General features: G+C 39.7%; 1 protein-coding gene across 1 annotated transcript in view; it reads left to right on the forward strand.

Annotated features, from left to right (window-relative positions):
• The window catches only part of LOC139561154 (short transient receptor potential channel 5-like), a 154,159-nt gene that overhangs the window by 124,530 nt on the left and 12,119 nt on the right, over nt 1-17,510 (forward strand). Inside the window, exons 13-14 of the mRNA XM_071378057.1 lie at nt 1,129-1,324; nt 16,358-16,567. Of these exons, the coding sequence (XP_071234158.1) occupies nt 1,129-1,324; nt 16,358-16,567 (406 nt within the window). The remainder of the gene's footprint in view (nt 1-1,128; nt 1,325-16,357; nt 16,568-17,510) is intronic.

A 17,510-nucleotide genomic window follows, 5' to 3' on the forward strand; every position in this document is an offset into this window, starting at 1 on the left:
AACTCTCCTGTCATTGTTGGACTCAAGGGCTTTGACACCTCTCACTTCACACCTCAGTGAAACCCTCCTGTCATTGTTGGACTCAAGGGCTTTGACACCTCTCACTTCACACCTCAGTGAAACTCTCCTGTCATTGTTGGACTCAATGGCTTTGACACCCCTCACTTCACACCTCAGTGAAACTCTCCTGTCATTGTTGGACTCAAGGGCTTTGACACCCCTCACTTCACACCTCAGTGAAACTCTCCTGTCATTGTTGGACTCAAGGGCTTTGACACCCCTCACTTCACACCTCAGTGAAACTCTCCTGTCATTGTTGGACTCAATGGCTTTGACACCCCTCACTTCACACCTCAGTGGTAGTTGAAGTTGCACCCGGATCTGTTCTGTCTTTGCAAGCTTGGTAGCCTTTAACTTTCAGTCCTTATAAAGTCAAAATATATTATTGTCATTTAAAAGTATCTTCAGACTAAACATGACTCACTCAGTTCCAGGTTGGATGGTGTTTTCGGGTTTCTGTTTTGTGTTTCTTTTGCTGGTCGTTGGTTTTCCAGGTTTTCGTTGGTTTTCCAGGTTTTCGTTGGTTTTTCAGGTTTTTGTTGGTTTTCCAGGTTTTCGTTGGTTTTCCAGATTTTCGTTGGTTTTCCAGGTTTTCGTTGGTTTTCAAGGTTTTTCGTTGGTTTTCCAGGTTTTCGTTGGTTTTCCAGAACATTTGCTGTACAGTCTTTGGGAATAAGATTCTCTGGTAGTGGGAATCCTTCCAGGTAAATTAGTCCAAAATCAGGTTGTAGGTTTTGAGTTTTGATTTGGAGTGAAGGTTATGTTGTGGAGGGTAGTATCCTGTATATGTCCTTGTAAAAACATGTTGGAAAATGCAGGAGCTCATCTGGTCATCTCTGGAAAATGCAGGAGCTCATCTGGTCATCTCTCTCTCTCTCTCTCTCTCTCTCTCTCTCTCTCTCTCTCTCTCTCTCTCTCTCTCTCTCTCTCTCTCTCTCTCTCTCTCTCTCTCTCTCTCTCTCTCTCTCTCTCTCTCTCTTCTCTCTCTCTCTCTCTCTCTCTCTCTCTCTCTCTCTCTCTCTCTCTCTCTCTCTCTCTCTCTCTCTCTCTCTCTCTCTCTCTCTCCAGGTTGTTTGAGACCCTCCAGTCTCTGTTCTGGTCCATCTTCGGCCTGTTAAACCTGTACGTGACCAACGTTAAAGCTCGTCATGAGTTCACAGAGTTCGTTGGTGCCACCATGTTTGGAACCTATAACGTGATCTCTCTGGTGGTTCTGCTCAACATGTTGATCGCCATGATGAACAACTCCTACCAACTCATTGCTGTAAGTAGTAGCTATTAAACATCTGAATGGTATTCCATTGGTTCTCAAAACATCTCCCTCTCTCTCTCAGCCAATCATGTATTTGATCTATTCCAGAGTTTAACACACGAAGCAACAAACACCGTATTTGATTGTTTGATTGATTTATTGTAAGCGTTAAGTTACGTTGAATTATCTCAAGCTGTTACGCAGTGTCAAAGTCATGCTTCATCCTTCATCCTTCATCCTTCATCCTTTATCCTTTATCCTTCATCCTTCATTCTTCATCCTTCATCTTTCATCAGGGTTTCCCGCAATTGATTTTATTTGAACGTTTTCGGAGAAAAAACACCAAATCTGTTCCAAAGTATTCCCACGCATAATAGAGAGATGGGCCGGTATACAAATGTAATCAAGGTCTGTTTGGGCTTCTTCTGGTCAATTTGCAGTCTACAAATTATTTGTAATTATGCTCCGGCCCCCTGAACCCGCTCTTCGTACTAAAGTCATCTGAATCTAGTTAATGATCCCTGCTCTACGTACTAAAGTCATCTGAATCTAGTTAATGATCCCTGCTCTACGTACTAAAGTCATCTGAATCTAGTTAATGATCCCTGCTCTACGTACTAAAGTCATCTGAATCTAGTTAATGATCCCTGCTCTACATACTAAAGTCATCTGAATCTAGTTAATGATTCCTGCTCTACGTATTAAAGTCATCTGAATCTAGTTAATGATCTCTGCTCTACGTACTAAAGTCATCTGAATCTAGTTAATGATCCCTGCTCTACGTACTAAAGTCATCTGAATCTAGTTAATGATCCCTGCTCTACGTACTAAAGTCATCTGAATCTAGTTAATGATCTCTGCTCTACATACTAAAGTCATCTGAATCTAGTTAATGATCTCTGCTCTACGTACTAAAGTAATCTGAATCTAGTTAATGATCCCTGCTCTACGTACTAAAGTCATCTGAATCTAGTTAATGATCCCTGCTCTACGTACTAAAGTCATCTGAATCTAGTTAATGATCTCTGCTCTACGTACTAAAGTCATCTGAATCTAGTTAATGATCCCTGCTCTACGTATTGAAGTCATCTGAATCTAGTTAAGGATCCCTGCTCTACGTATTAAAGTCATCTGAATCTAGTTAAAGTCATCTGAATCTAGTTAAAGTCATCTGAATCTAGTTAAAGTCATCTGAATCTAGTTAATGATCCCTGCTCTACGTACTAAAGTCATCTGAATCTAGTTAATGATTCCTGCTCTACGTACTAAAGTCATCTGAATCTAGTTAATGATTCCTGCTCTACATACTAAAGTCATCTGAATCTAGTTAATGATCTCTGCTCTACGTACTAAAGTAATCTGAATCTAGTTAATGATCCCTGCTCTACGTACTAAAGTCATCTGAATCTAGTTAATGATCCCTGCTCTACGTACTAAAGTCATCTGAATCTAGTTAATGATCTCTGCTCTACATACTAAAGTCATCTGAATCTAGTTAATGATCTCTGCTCTACGTACTAAAGTAATCTGAATCTAGTTAATGATCCCTGCTCTACGTACTAAAGTCATCTGAATCTAGTTAATGATCTCTGCTCTACATACTAAAGTCATCTGAATCTAGTTAATGATCCCTGCTCTACGTACTAAAGTCATCTGAATCTAGTTAATGATCCCTGCTCTACGTATTGAAGTCATCTGAATCTAGTTAATGATCCCTGCTCTACGTATTAAAGTCATCTGAATCTAGTTAAAGTCATCTGAATCTAGTTAAAGTCATCTGAATCTAGTTAAAGTCATCTGAATCTAGTTAATGATCCCTGCTCTACGTACTAAAGTCATCTGAATCTAGTTAATGATTCCTGCTCTACGTACTAAAGTCATCTGAATCTAGTTAATGATTCCTGCTCTACGTACTAAAGTCATCTGAATCTAGTTAATGATCCCTGCTCTACGTACTAAAGTCATCTGAATCTAGTTAATGATTGCTGCTCTACGTACTAAAGTCATCTGAATCTAGTTAATGATTCCTGCTCTACGTACTAAAGTCATCTGAATCTAGTTAATGATCCCTGCTCTACGTACTAAAGTCATCTGAATCTAGTTAATGATCCCTGCTCTACGTACTAAAGTCATCTGAATCTAGTTAATGATCCCTGCTCTACGTACTACAGTCATCTGAATCTAGTTAATGATCCCCGCTCTACGTACAAAAGTCATCTGAATCTAGTTAATGATCCCTGCTCTACGTATTAAAGTCATCTGAATCTAGTTAATGATCCCTGCTGTACATACTAAAGTCATCTGAATCTAGTTAATGATCCCTGCTCTACGTATTAAAGTCATCTGAATCTAGTTAATGATCCCTGCTCTACGTACTAAAGTAATCTGAATCTAGTTAATGATCTCTGCTCTACGTACTAAAGTCATCTGAATCTAGTTAATGATCCCTGCTCTACGTATTAAAGTCATCTGAATCTAGTTAATGATCCCTGCTCTACATACTAAAGTCATCTGAATCTAGTTAATGATCCCTGCTCTACGTACTAAAGTAATCTGAATCTAGTTAATGATCTCTGCTCTACGTACTAAAGTCATCTGAATCTAGTTAATGATCCCTGCTCTACGTACTAAAGTCATCTGAATCTAGTTAATGATCCCTGCTCTACGTACTAAAGTCATCTGAATCTAATTAAAGATCCCTGCTCTACGTACTAAAGTCATCTGAATCTAGTTAATGATTCCTGCTCTACGTACTAAAGTCATCTGAATCTAGTTAATGATCTCTGCTCTACATACTAAAGTCATCTGAATCTAGTTAATGATCTCTGCTCTACGTACTAAAGTAATCTGAATCTAGTTAATGATCCCTGCTCTACGTACTAAAGTCATCTGAATCTAGTTAATGATCCCTGCTCTACGTACTAAAGTCATCTGAATCTAGTTAATGATCTCTGCTCTACGTACTAAAGTCATCTGAATCTAGTTAATGATCCCTGCTCTACGTATTGAAGTCATCTGAATCTAGTTAATGATCCCTGCTCTACGTATTAAAGTCATCTGAATCTAGTTAAAGTCATCTGAATCTAGTTAAAGTCATCTGAATCTAGTTAAAGTCATCTGAATCTAGTTAATGATCCCTGCTCTACGTACTAAAGTCATCTGAATCTAGTTAATGATTCCTGCTCTACGTACTAAAGTCATCTGAATCTAGTTAATGATTCCTGCTCTACGTACTAAAGTCATCTGAATCTAGTTAATGATCCCTGCTCTACGTACTAAAGTCATCTGAATCTAGTTAATGATTCCTGCTCTACGTACTAAAGTCATCTGAATCTAGTTAATGATTCCTGCTCTACGTACTAAAGTCATCTGAATCTAGTTAATGATCCCTGCTCTACGTACTAAAGTCATCTGAATCTAGTTAATGATCCCTGCTCTACGTACTAAAGTCATCTGAATCTAGTTAATGATTCCTGCTCTACGTACTAAAGTCATCTGAATCTAGTTAATGATCCCTGCTCTACGTACTAAAGTCATCTGAATCTAGTTAATGATCTCTGCTCTACGTACTAAAGTCATCTGAATCTAGTTAATGATCCCTGCTCTACGTATTAAAGTCATCTGAATCTAGTTAATGATCCCTGCTCTACATACTAAAGTCATCTGAATCTAGTTAATGATCCCTGCTCTACGTACTAAAGTAATCTGAATCTAGTTAATGATCTCTGCTCTACGTACTAAAGTCATCTGAATCTAGTTAATGATCCCTGCTCTACGTACTAAAGTCATCTGAATCTAGTTAATGATTCCTGCTCTACGTACTAAAGTCATCTGAATCTAGTTAATGATCCCTGCTCTACGTACTAAAGTCATCTGAATCTAGTTAATGATTCCTGCTCTACGTACTAAAGTCATCTGAATCTAGTTAATGATCTCTGCTCTACATACTAAAGTCATCTGAATCTAGTTAATGATCTCTGCTCTACGTACTAAAGTAATCTGAATCTAGTTAATGATCCCTGCTCTACGTACTAAAGTCATCTGAATCTAGTTAATGATCCCTGCTCTACGTACTAAAGTCATCTGAATCTAGTTAATGATCTCTGCTCTACGTACTAAAGTCATCTGAATCTAGTTAATGATCCCTGCTCTACGTATTGAAGTCATCTGAATCTAGTTAATGATCCCTGCTCTACGTATTAAAGTCATCTGAATCTAGTTAAAGTCATCTGAATCTAGTTAAAGTCATCTGAATCTAGTTAAAGTCATCTGAATCTAGTTAATGATCCCTGCTCTACGTACTAAAGTCATCTGAATCTAGTTAATGATTCCTGCTCTACGTACTAAAGTCATCTGAATCTAGTTAATGATTCCTGCTCTACGTACTAAAGTCATCTGAATCTAGTTAATGATCCCTGCTCTACGTACTAAAGTCATCTGAATCTAGTTAATGATTCCTGCTCTACGTACTAAAGTCATCTGAATCTAGTTAATGATTCCTGCTCTACGTACTAAAGTCATCTGAATCTAGTTAATGATCCCTGCTCTACGTACTAAAGTCATCTGAATCTAGTTAATGATCCCTGCTCTACGTACTAAAGTCATCTGAATCTAGTTAATGATCCCTGCTCTACGTACTACAGTCATCTGAATCTAGTTAATGATCCCCGCTCTACGTACAAAAGTCATCTGAATCTAGTTAATGATCCCTGCTCTACGTATTAAAGTCATCTGAATCTAGTTAATGATCCCTGCTGTACATACTAAAGTCATCTGAATCTAGTTAATGATCCCTGCTCTACGTATTAAAGTCATCTGAATCTAGTTAATGATCCCTGCTCTACGTACTAAAGTAATCTGAATCTAGTTAATGATCTCTGCTCTACGTACTAAAGTCATCTGAATCTAGTTAATGATCCCTGCTCTACGTATTAAAGTCATCTGAATCTAGTTAATGATCCCTGCTCTACATACTAAAGTCATCTGAATCTAGTTAATGATCCCTGCTCTACGTACTAAAGTAATCTGAATCTAGTTAATGATCTCTGCTCTACGTACTAAAGTCATCTGAATCTAGTTAATGATCCCTGCTCTACGTACTAAAGTCATCTGAATCTAGTTAATGATCCCTGCTCTACGTACTAAAGTCATCTGAATCTAGTTAATGATCCCTGCTCTACGTACTAAAGTCATCTGAATCTAGTTAATGATTCCTGCTCTACGTACTAAAGTCATCTGAATCTAGTTAATGATCCCTGCTCTACGTACTAAAGTCATCTGAATCTAGTTAATGATTCCTGCTCTACGTATTAAAGTCATCTGAATCTAGTTAATGATCCCTGCTCTACATACTAAAGTCATCTGAATCTAGTTAATGGTCCCTGCTCTACGTACTAAAGTCATCTGAATCTAGTTAATGATCCCTGCTCTACGTACTAAAGTCATCTGAATCTAGTTAATGATCCCTGCTCTACATACTAAAGTCATCTGAATCTAGTTAATGATTCCTGCTCTACGTATTAAAGTCATCTGAATCTAGTTAATGATTCCTGCTCTACGTACTAAAGTCATCTGAATCTAGTTAATGATTCCTGCTCTACGTACTAAAGTCATCTGAATCTAGTTAATGATCCCTGCTCTACGTACTAAAGTCATCTGAATCTAGTTAATGATTCCTGCTCTACGTACTAAAGTCATCTGAATCTAGTTAATGATTCCTGCTCTACGTACTAAAGTCATCTGAATCTAGTTAATGATCCCTGCTCTACGTACTAAAGTCATCTGAATCTAGTTAATGATCCCTGCTCTACGTACTAAAGTCATCTGAATCTAGTTAATGATCTCTGCTCTACGTACTAAAGTCATCTGAATCTAGTTAATGATCCCTGCTCTACGTATTAAAGTCATCTGAATCTAGTTAATGATCCCTGCTCTACATACTAAAGTCATATGAATCTAGTTAATGATCCCTGCTCTACGTACTAAAGTAATCTGAATCTAGTTAATGATCTCTGCTCTACGTACTAAAGTCATCTGAATCTAGTTAATGATCCCTGCTCTACGTACTAAAGTCATCTGAATCTAGTTAATGATCCCTGCTCTACGTACTAAAGTCATCTGAATCTAGTTAATGATCCCTGCTCTACGTACTAAAGTCATCTGAATCTAGTTAATGATTCCTGCTCTACGTACTAAAGTCATCTGAATCTAGTTAATGATCTCTGCTCTACATACTAAAGTCATCTGAATCTAGTTAATGATCTCTGCTCTACGTACTAAAGTAATCTGAATCTAGTTAATGATCCCTGCTCTACGTACTAAAGTCATCTGAATCTAGTTAATGATCCCTGCTCTACGTACTAAAGTCATCTGAATCTAGTTAATGATCTCTGCTCTACGTACTAAAGTCATCTGAATCTAGTTAATGATCCCTGCTCTACGTATTGAAGTCATCTGAATCTAGTTAATGATCCCTGCTCTACGTATTAAAGTCATCTGAATCTAGTTAATGATCCCTGCTCTACATACTAAAGTCATCTGAATCTAGTTAATGGTCCCTGCTCTACGTACTAAAGTCATCTGAATCTAGTTAATGATCCCTGCTCTACGTACTAAAGTCATCTGAATCTAGTTAATGATCCCTGCTCTACATACTAAAGTCATCTGAATCTAGTTAATGATTCCTGCTCTACGTATTAAAGTCATCTGAATCTAGTTAATGATTCCTGCTCTACGTACTAAAGTCATCTGAATCTAGTTAATGATCTCTGCTCTACGTACTAAAGTCATCTGAATCTAGTTAATGATTCCTGCTCTACGTACTAAAGTCATCTGAATCTAGTTAATGATTCCTGCTCTACGTACTAAAGTCATCTGAATCTAGTTAATGATCCCTGCTCTACGTACTAAAGTCATCTGAATCTAGTTAATGATCCCTGCTCTACGTATTAAAGTCATCTGAATCTAGTTAATGATTCCTGCTCTACGTACTAAAGTCATCTGAATCTAGTTAATGATCCCTGCTCTACGTACTAAAGTCATCTGAATCTAGTTAATGATCCCTGCTCTACGTATTAAAGTCATCTGAATCTAGTTAATGATTCCTGCTCTACGTACTAAAGTCATCTGAATCTAGTTAATGATCCCTGCTCTACGTACTAAAGTCATCTGAATCTAGTTAATGATTCCTGCTCTACGTACTAAAGTCATCTGAATCTAGTTAATGATCCCTGCTCTACGTATTAAAGTCATCTGAATCTAGTTAATGATTCCTGCTCTACGTACTAAAGTCATCTGAATCTAGTTAATGATCTCTGCTCTACGTACTAAAGTCATCTGAATCTAGTTAATGATCTCTGCTCTACGTACTAAAGTCATCTGAATCTAGTTAATGATTCCTGCTCTACGTATTAAAGTCATCTGAATCTAGTTAATGATTCCTGCTCTACGTACTAAAGTCATCTGAATCTAGTTAATGATTCCTGCTCTACGTACTAAAGTCATCTGAATCTAGTTAATGATTCCTGCTCTACGTACTAAAGTCATCTGAATCTAGTTAATGATCCCTGCTCTACGTACTAAAGTCATCTGAATCTAGTTAATGATCCCTGCTCTACATACTAAAGTCATCTGAATCTAGTTAATGATCCCTGCTCTACGTATTAAAGTCATCTGAATCTAGTTAATGATCCCTGCTCTACGTACTAAAGTCATCTGAATCTATTTAATGATCCCTGCTCTACGTACTAAAGTCATCTGAATCTAGTTAATGATTCCTGCTCTACGTACTAAAGTCATCTGAATCTAGTTAATGATTCCTGCTCTACGTACTAAAGTCATCTGAATCTAGTTAATGATTCCTGCTCTACGTACTAAAGTCATCTGAATCTAGTTAATGATCCCTGCTCTACGTACTAAAGTCATCTGAATCTAGTTAATGATCCCTGCTCTACATACTAAAGTCATCTGAATCTAGTTAATGATCCCTGCTCTACGTATTAAAGTCATCTGAATCTAGTTAATGATCCCTGCTCTACGTACTAAAGTCATCTGAATCTAGTTAATGATCCCTGCTCTACGTACTAAAGTCATCTGAATCTAGTTAATGATCCCTGCTCTACGTATTAAAGTCATCTGAATCTAGTTAATGATCCCTGCTCTACATACTAAAGTCATCTGAATCTAGTTAATGATCCCTGCTCTACGTATTAAAGTCATCTGAATCTAGTTAATGATTCCTGCTCTACGTACTAAAGTCATCTGAATCTAGTTAATGATTCCTGCTCTACGTACTAAAGTCATCTGAATCTAGTTAATGATTCCTGCTCTACGTACTAAAGTCATCTGAATCTAGTTAATGATCCCTGCTCTACGTACTAAAGTCATCTGAATCTAGTTAATGATCCCTGCTCTACATACTAAAGTCATCTGAATCTAGTTAATGATCCCTGCTCTACGTATTAAAGTCATCTGAATCTAGTTAATGATCCCTGCTCTACGTACTAAAGTCATCTGAATCTAGTTAATGATCCCTGCTCTACGTACTAAAGTCATCTGAATCTAGTTAATGATCCCTGCTCTACGTACTAAAGTCATCTGAATCTAGTTAATGATTCCTGCTCTACGTACTAAAGTCATCTGAATCTCGTTAATGATCCCTGCTCTACGTACTAAAGTCATCTGAATCTAGTTAATGATCCCTGCTCTACGTATTAAAGTCATCTGAATCTAGTTAATGATTCCTGCTCTACGTACTAAAGTCATCTGAATCTAGTTAATGATCTCTGCTCTACGTACTAAAGTCATCTGAATCTAGTTAATGATCTCTGCTCTACGTACTAAAGTCATCTGAATCTAGTTAATGATTCCTGCTCTACGTATTAAAGTCATCTGAATCTAGTTAATGATTCCTGCTCTACGTACTAAAGTCATCTGAATCTAGTTAATGATTCCTGCTCTACGTACTAAAGTCATCTGAATCTAGTTAATGATCCCTGCTCTACGTACTAAAGTCATCTGAATCTAATTAATGATTCCTGCTCTACGTACTAAAGTCATCTGAATCTAGTTAATGATCCCTGCTCTACGTATTAAAGTCATCTGAATCTAGTTAATGATTCCTGCTCTACGTACTAAAGTCATCTGAATCTAGTTAATGATCTCTGCTCTACGTACTAAAGTCATCTGAATCTAGTTAATGATCTCTGCTCTACGTACTAAAGTCATCTGAATCTAGTTAATGATTCCTGCTCTACGTACTAAAGTCATCTGAATCTAGTTAATGATTCCTGCTCTACGTACTAAAGTCATCTGAATCTAGTTAATGATTCCTGCTCTACGTACTAAAGTCATCTGAATCTAGTTAATGATCCCTGCTCTACGTACTAAAGTCATCTGAATCTAGTTAATGATCCCTGCTCTACATACTAAAGTCATCTGAATCTAGTTAATGATCCCTGCTCTACGTATTAAAGTAATCTGAATCTAGTTAATGATCCCTGCTCTACGTACTAAAGTCATGTGAATCTAGTTAATGATCCCTGCTCTACGTACTAAAGTCATCTGAATCTAGTTAATGATTCCTGCTCTACGTACTAAAGTCATCTGAATCTAGTTAATGATTCCTGCTCTACGTACTAAAGTCATCTGAATCTAGTTAATGATTCCTGCTCTACGTACTAAAGTCATCTGAATCTCGTTAATGATCCCTGTTCTACATACTAAAGTCATCTGAATCTAGTTAATGATCTCTGCTCTACGTACTAAAGTCATCTGAATCTAGTTAATGATCTCTGCTCTACGTACTAAAGTCATCTGAATCTAGTTAATGATTCCTGCTCTACGTATTAAAGTCATCTGAATCTAGTTAATGATTCCTGCTCTACGTACTAAAGTCATCTGAATCTAGTTAATGATTCCTGCTCTACGTACTAAAGTCATCTGAACCTAGTTAATGATTCCTGCTCTACGTACTAAAGTCATCTGAATCTAGTTAATGATCCCTGCTCTACGTACTAAAGTCATCTGAATCTAGTTAATGATCCCTGCTCTACGTACTAAAGTCATCTGAATCTAGTTAATGATTCCTGCTCTACGTACTAAAGTCATCTGAATCTAGTTAATGATTCCTGCTCTACGTACTAAAGTCATCTGAATCTAGTTAATGATTCCTGCTCTACGTACTAAAGTCATCTGAATCTAGTTAATGATCCCTGCTCTACGTACTAAAGTCATCTGAATCTAGTTAATGATCCCTGCTCTACATACTAAAGTCATCTGAATCTAGTTAATGATCTCTGCTCTACGTACTAAAGTCATCTGAATCTAGTTAATGATTCCTGCTCTACGTATTAAAGTAATCTGAATCTAGTTAATGATTCCTGCTCTACGTACTAAAGTCATCTGAATCTAGTTAATGATTCCTGCTCTACGTACTAAAGTCATCTGAATCTAGTTAATGATTCCTGCTCTACGTACTAAAGTCATCTGAATCTAGTTAATGATCCCTGCTCTACGTACTAAAGTCATCTGAATCTAGTTAATGATCCCTGCTCTACATACTAAAGTCATCTGAATCTAGTTAATGATCCCTGCTCTACGTATTAAAGTCATCTGAATCTAGTTAATGATCCCTGCTCTACGTACTAAAGTCATCTGAATCTAGTTAATGATCCCTGCTCTACATACTAAAGTCATCTGAATCTAGTTAATGATCCCTGCTCTACGTACTAAAGTCATCTGAATCTAGTTAATGATTCCTGCTCTACATACTAAAGTCATCTGAATCTAGTTAATGATTCCTGATTTACGTACTAAAGTCATCTGAATCTAGTTAATGATCCCTGCTCTACGTACTAAAGTCATCTGAATCTAGTTAATGATCCCTGCTCTACATACTAAAGTCATCTGAATCTAGTTAATGATCCCTGCTCTACGTATTAAAGTCATCTGAATCTAGTTAATGATCCCTGCTCTACGTACTAAAGTCATCTGAATCTAGTTAATGATCCCTGCTCTACGTACTAAAGTCATCTGAATCTAGTTAATGATCCCTGCTCTACGTACTAAAGTCATCTGAATCTAGTTAATGATTCCTGCTCTACGTACTAAAGTCATCTGAATCTCGTTAATGATCCCTGCTCTACGTACTAAAGTCATCTGAATCTAGTTAATGATCCCTGCTCTACGTATTAAAGTCATCTGAATCTAGTTAATGATTCCTGCTCTACGTACTAAAGTCATCTGAATCTAGTTAATGATCTCTGCTCTACGTACTAAAGTCATCTGAATCTAGTTAATGATTCCTGCTCTACGTATTAAAGTCATCTGAATCTAGTTAATGATTCCTGCTCTACGTACTAAAGTCATCTGAATCTAGTTAATGATTCCTGCTCTACGTACTAAAGTCATCTGAATCTAGTTAATGATTCCTGCTCTACGTACTAAAGTCATCTGAATCTAGTTAATGATCTCTGCTCTACGTACTAAAGTCATCTGAATCTAGTTAATGATCCCTGCTCTACATACTAAAGTCATCTGAATCTAGTTAATGATCCCTGCTCTACGTACTAAAGTCATCTGAATCTAGTTAATGATCCCTGCTCTACGTACTAAAGTCATCTGAATCTAGTTAATGATCCCTGCTCTACGTACTAAAGTCATCTGAATCTAGTTAATGATCCCTGCTCTACGTACTAAAGTCATCTGAATCTAGTTAATGATCCCTGCTCTACGTACTAAAGTCATCTGAATCTAGTTAATGATCCCTGCTCTACGTACTAAAGTCATCTGAATCTAGTTAATGATTCCTGCTCTACGTACTAAAGTCATCTGAATCTAGTTAATGATTCCTGCTCTACGTACTAAAGTCATCTGAATCTAGTTAATGATTCCTGCTCTACGTACTAAAGTCATCTGAATCTAGTTAATGATCCCTGCTCTACGTATTAAAGTCATCTGAATCTAGTTAATGATCCCTGCTCTACATACTAAAGTCATCTGAATCTAGTTAATGATCCCTGCTCTACGTATTAAAGTCATCTGAATCTAGTTAATGATCCCTGCTCTACGTACTAAAGTCATCTGAATCTAGTTAATGATCCCTGCTCTACGTACTAAAGTCATCTGAATCTAGTTAATGATTCCTGCTCTACGTACTTAAGTCATCTGAATCTCGTTAATGATCCCTGCTCTACGTACTAAAGTCATCTGAATCTAGTTAATGATCCCTGCTCTACGTATTAAAGTCATCTGAATCTAGTTAATGATCCCCGCTCTACGTACTAAAGTCATCTGAATCTAGTTTATGATTTCTGCTCTACATACTAAAGTCATCTGAATCTAGTTAATGATCCCTGCTCTACATACTAAAGTCATCTGAATCTAGTTAATGATCCCTGCTCTACGTACTAAAGTCATCTGAATCTAGTTAATGATCCCTGCTCTACATACTAAAGTCATCTGAATCTAGTTAATGATCCCTGCTCTACGTACTAAAGTCATCTGAATCTAGTTAATGATCCCTGCTCTACCTACTAAAGTCATCTGAATCTAGTTAATGATTCCTGCTCTACGTACTAAAGTCATCTAAATCTAGTTAATGATCCCTGCTCTACGTACTAAAGTCATCTGAATCTAGTTAATGATCCCTGCTCTACGTACTAAAGTCATCTGAATCTAGTTAATGATCTCTGCTCTACGTACTAAAGTCATCTGAATCTACAGTGGGGAGAACAAGTATTTGATACACTGACAATTTTGCAGGTTTTCCTACTTACAAAGCATGTAGAGGTCTGTAATTTTTATCATAGGTACACTTCAACTGTGAGAGAAGGAATCTAAAACAAAAATCCAGAAAATCACATTGTATGATTTTTTATTAATTAATTTGCATTTTATTGCATGACATAAGTATTTGATACATCAGAAAAGCAGAACTGAATATTTGGTACAGAAACCTTAGTTTGCAATTACAGAGATCATACGTTTCCTGTAGTTCTTGACCAGGTTTGCACACACTGCAGCAGGGATTTTGGCCCACTCCTCCATACAGACCTTCTCCAGATCCTTCAGGTTTCGGGGCTGTCGCTGGGCAATACGGACTTTCGGCTCCCTCCAAAGATTTTCTATTGGGTTCAGGTCTGGAGACTGGCTAGGCCACTCCAGGACCTTGAGATGCTTCTTACGGAGCCACTCCTTAGTTGCCCTGGCTGTGTGTTTCGGGTCGTTGTCATGCTGGAAGACCCAGCCACGACTCATCTTCAATGCTCTTACTGAGGGAAGGAGGTTGTTGGTCAAGATCTCGCGATACATGGCCCCATCCATCCTCCCTTCAATACGGTGCAGTCGTCCTGTCCCCTTTGCAGAAAAGCATCCCCAAAGAATGATGTTTCCACCTCCATGCTTCACGGTTGGGATGGTGTTCTTGGGGTTGTACTCATCCTTCTATTCCTCCAAACACGGCGAGTGGAGTTTAGAGCAAAAAGCTCTATTTTTGTCTCATCAGACCACATGACCTTCTCCCATTCCTCCTCTGGATCATCCAGATGGTCATTGGCAAACTTCAGACGGGCCTGGACATGTGCTGGCTTGAGCAGGGGGACCTTGCGTGCGCTGCAGGATTTTAATCCATGACGGCGTAGTGTGTTACTAATGGTTTTCTTTGAGACTGTGGTCCCAGCTCTCTTCAGGTCATTGACCAGGTCCTGCCGTGTAGTTCTGGGCTGATCCCTCACATTCCTCATGATCATTGATGCCCCACGAGGTGAGATCTTGCATGGAGCCCCAGACCGAGGGTGATTGACCGTCATCTTGAACTTCTTCCATTTTCTAATAATTGTGCCAACAGTTGTTGCCTTCTCACCAAGCTGCTTGGCTATTGTCCTGTAGCCCATCCCAGCCTTGTACAGGTCTACAACTTATCCCTGATGTCCTTACACAGCTCTCTGGTCTTGGCCATTGTGGAGAGGTTGGAGTCTGTTTGATTGAGTGTGTGGACAGGTGTCTTTTATACAGGTAACGAGTTCAAACAGGTGCAGTTAATACAGGTAATGAGTGGAGAACAGGAGGGCTTCTTAAAGAAAAACTAACAGGTCTGTGAGAGCCGGAATTCTTACTGGTTGGTAGGTGATCAAATACTTATGTCATGCAATAAAATGCAAATTAATTACTTAAAAATCATACAATGTGATTTTCTGGATTTTTGTTTTAGATTCCGTCTCTCACAGTTGAAGTGTACCTATGATAAAAATGACAGACCTCTACATGCTTTGTAAGTAGGAAAACCTGCAAAATCGGCAGTGTATCAAATACTTGTTCTCCCCACTGTAGTTAATGATCCCTGCTCTACGTACTAAAGTCATCTGAATCTAGTTAATGATCCCTGCTCTACGTACTAAAGTCATCTGAATCTAGTTAATGATCCCTGCTCTACGTACTAAAGTCATCTGAATCTAGTTAATGATCCCTGCTCTATCTCTCTCCCACTTCCCCCCTCCTCCCTCTCTCTCCCACTTTCTCCCTCCCACTTTTCCCCCCTCCTCCCTCTCTCCCTCCCACTTTTCCCCTCTCCCTCTCTCTCCTACTCCCCCCCTCCTCCCCCTCTCTCTCCCACTTCCCCCCTCCTCCCCCTCTCTCTCCCACTTCCCCCCTCCTCCCTCTCTCCCTCCCACTTTCCCCCCCTCCTCCCTCTCTCCCTCCCCCCTCCTCTCCCTCTCTCTCCCACTCCCCCCCTCCTCCCCCTCTCTCTCCCACTCCCCCCCTCCTCCCCCTCTCTCTCCCACTTCCCCCCTCCTCCCCCTCTCTCTCCCACTTCCCCCCTCCTCCCCCTCTCTCTCCCACTCCCCCCCTCCTCCCCCTCTCTCTCCCACTTCCCCCCTCCTCCCCCTCTCTCTCCCACTCCCCCCCTCCTCCCCCTCTCTCTCCCACTTCCCCCCTCCTCCCCCCCTCTCTCCCACTTCCCCCCTCCTCCCCCTCTCTCTCCCACTTTCCCCCCTCCTCCCCCTCTCTCTCCCACTTCCCCCTCTCCTCCCCCTCTCTCTCCTCCAGGACCATGCAGACATAGAGTGGAAGTTTGCCCGGACCAAGTTATGGATGAGTTATTTTGATGAGGGGGGTACTCTGCCCCCTCCCTTCAACATCGTTCCCAGTCCTAAGTCAGTGTGGTACCTCTGCCTGTGGGTTCATCATAGACTCTGTAGGAGAGGAGCGCCCCCTGCTGACGACACAGACAAACGCCACGACCTGCAAGAGTTCACGGTAAGAAGTCCACACACTTATTCCACGGCGTACACACATGAAACAATATCATAATGTTTAAACTATATATCCCCTCTCTCTCTCTCTGTCATCTGTCCTCTCTCTCTCTCTGTCCCTTCTCTCTCTGTCATCTGTCCTCTCTCTGTCATCTGTCCTCTCTCTCTCCCTCTCTTTCTCTCTCCCTCTCTCGCTCTCCCTCCCTCTCTCTCCCCCTCTCTCTGTCATCTGTCATCTATCCTCTCTCTGTCATCAGTCCTCTCTCTGTCTCTCTCTCTCTGTCTTCTCTCTCTGTCCTCTCCCTCTCTCTCTATCTGTCCTCTCTCTCTGTCTTCTCTCTCTCTCTGTCTTCTCTCTCTCTGTCTTCTCTCTCTGTCCTCTCTCTGTCTTCTCTCTCTCTCTGTCTTCTCTCTCTCTGTCTACTCTCTCTCTCTGTCCTCGCTCTCTGTCCTCTATTTCTCTCTCTCTCTCTCTGTCCTCTCTCTCTCTGTCCTCTCTCTCTGTCTTCTCTCTCTCTCTGTCCTCTCTCTCTGTCCTCTCTCTCTCTGTCTTCTCTCTCTCTCTGTCCTCTCTCTCTCTCTCTCTGTCTTCTCCCTCTCTCTGTCCTCTCTCTCTCTGTCTTCTCTCTCTCTCTGTCCTCTCTCTCTCTGTCTTCTCTCTCTCTCTGTCTTCTCTCTCTCTCTGTTTCTCTCTCGCTCTCTCTGTCTTCTCTCTCTCTCTGTCCTCTCTCTCTCTGTCTTCTCTCTCTCTCTGTCTTCTCTCTCTCTCTGTCCTCTCTCTCTCTGTCTTCTCTCTCTCTCTGTCCTCTCTCTCTCTCTGTCTTCTCTCTCTCTGTCCTCTATTTCTCTCTCTCTGTCCTCTCTCTCTCTGTCTTCTCTCTCTCTCTCTCTCTCTCTCTCTCTCTCTCTCTCTCTCTCTCTCTCTCTCTCTCTCTCTCTCTCTCTCT

The sequence above is a fragment of the Salvelinus alpinus genome, chromosome 31 (genome assembly GCF_045679555.1).
Source record: "Salvelinus alpinus chromosome 31, SLU_Salpinus.1, whole genome shotgun sequence".
In the NCBI taxonomy this organism is placed as follows: domain Eukaryota; kingdom Metazoa; phylum Chordata; class Actinopteri; order Salmoniformes; family Salmonidae; genus Salvelinus; species Salvelinus alpinus.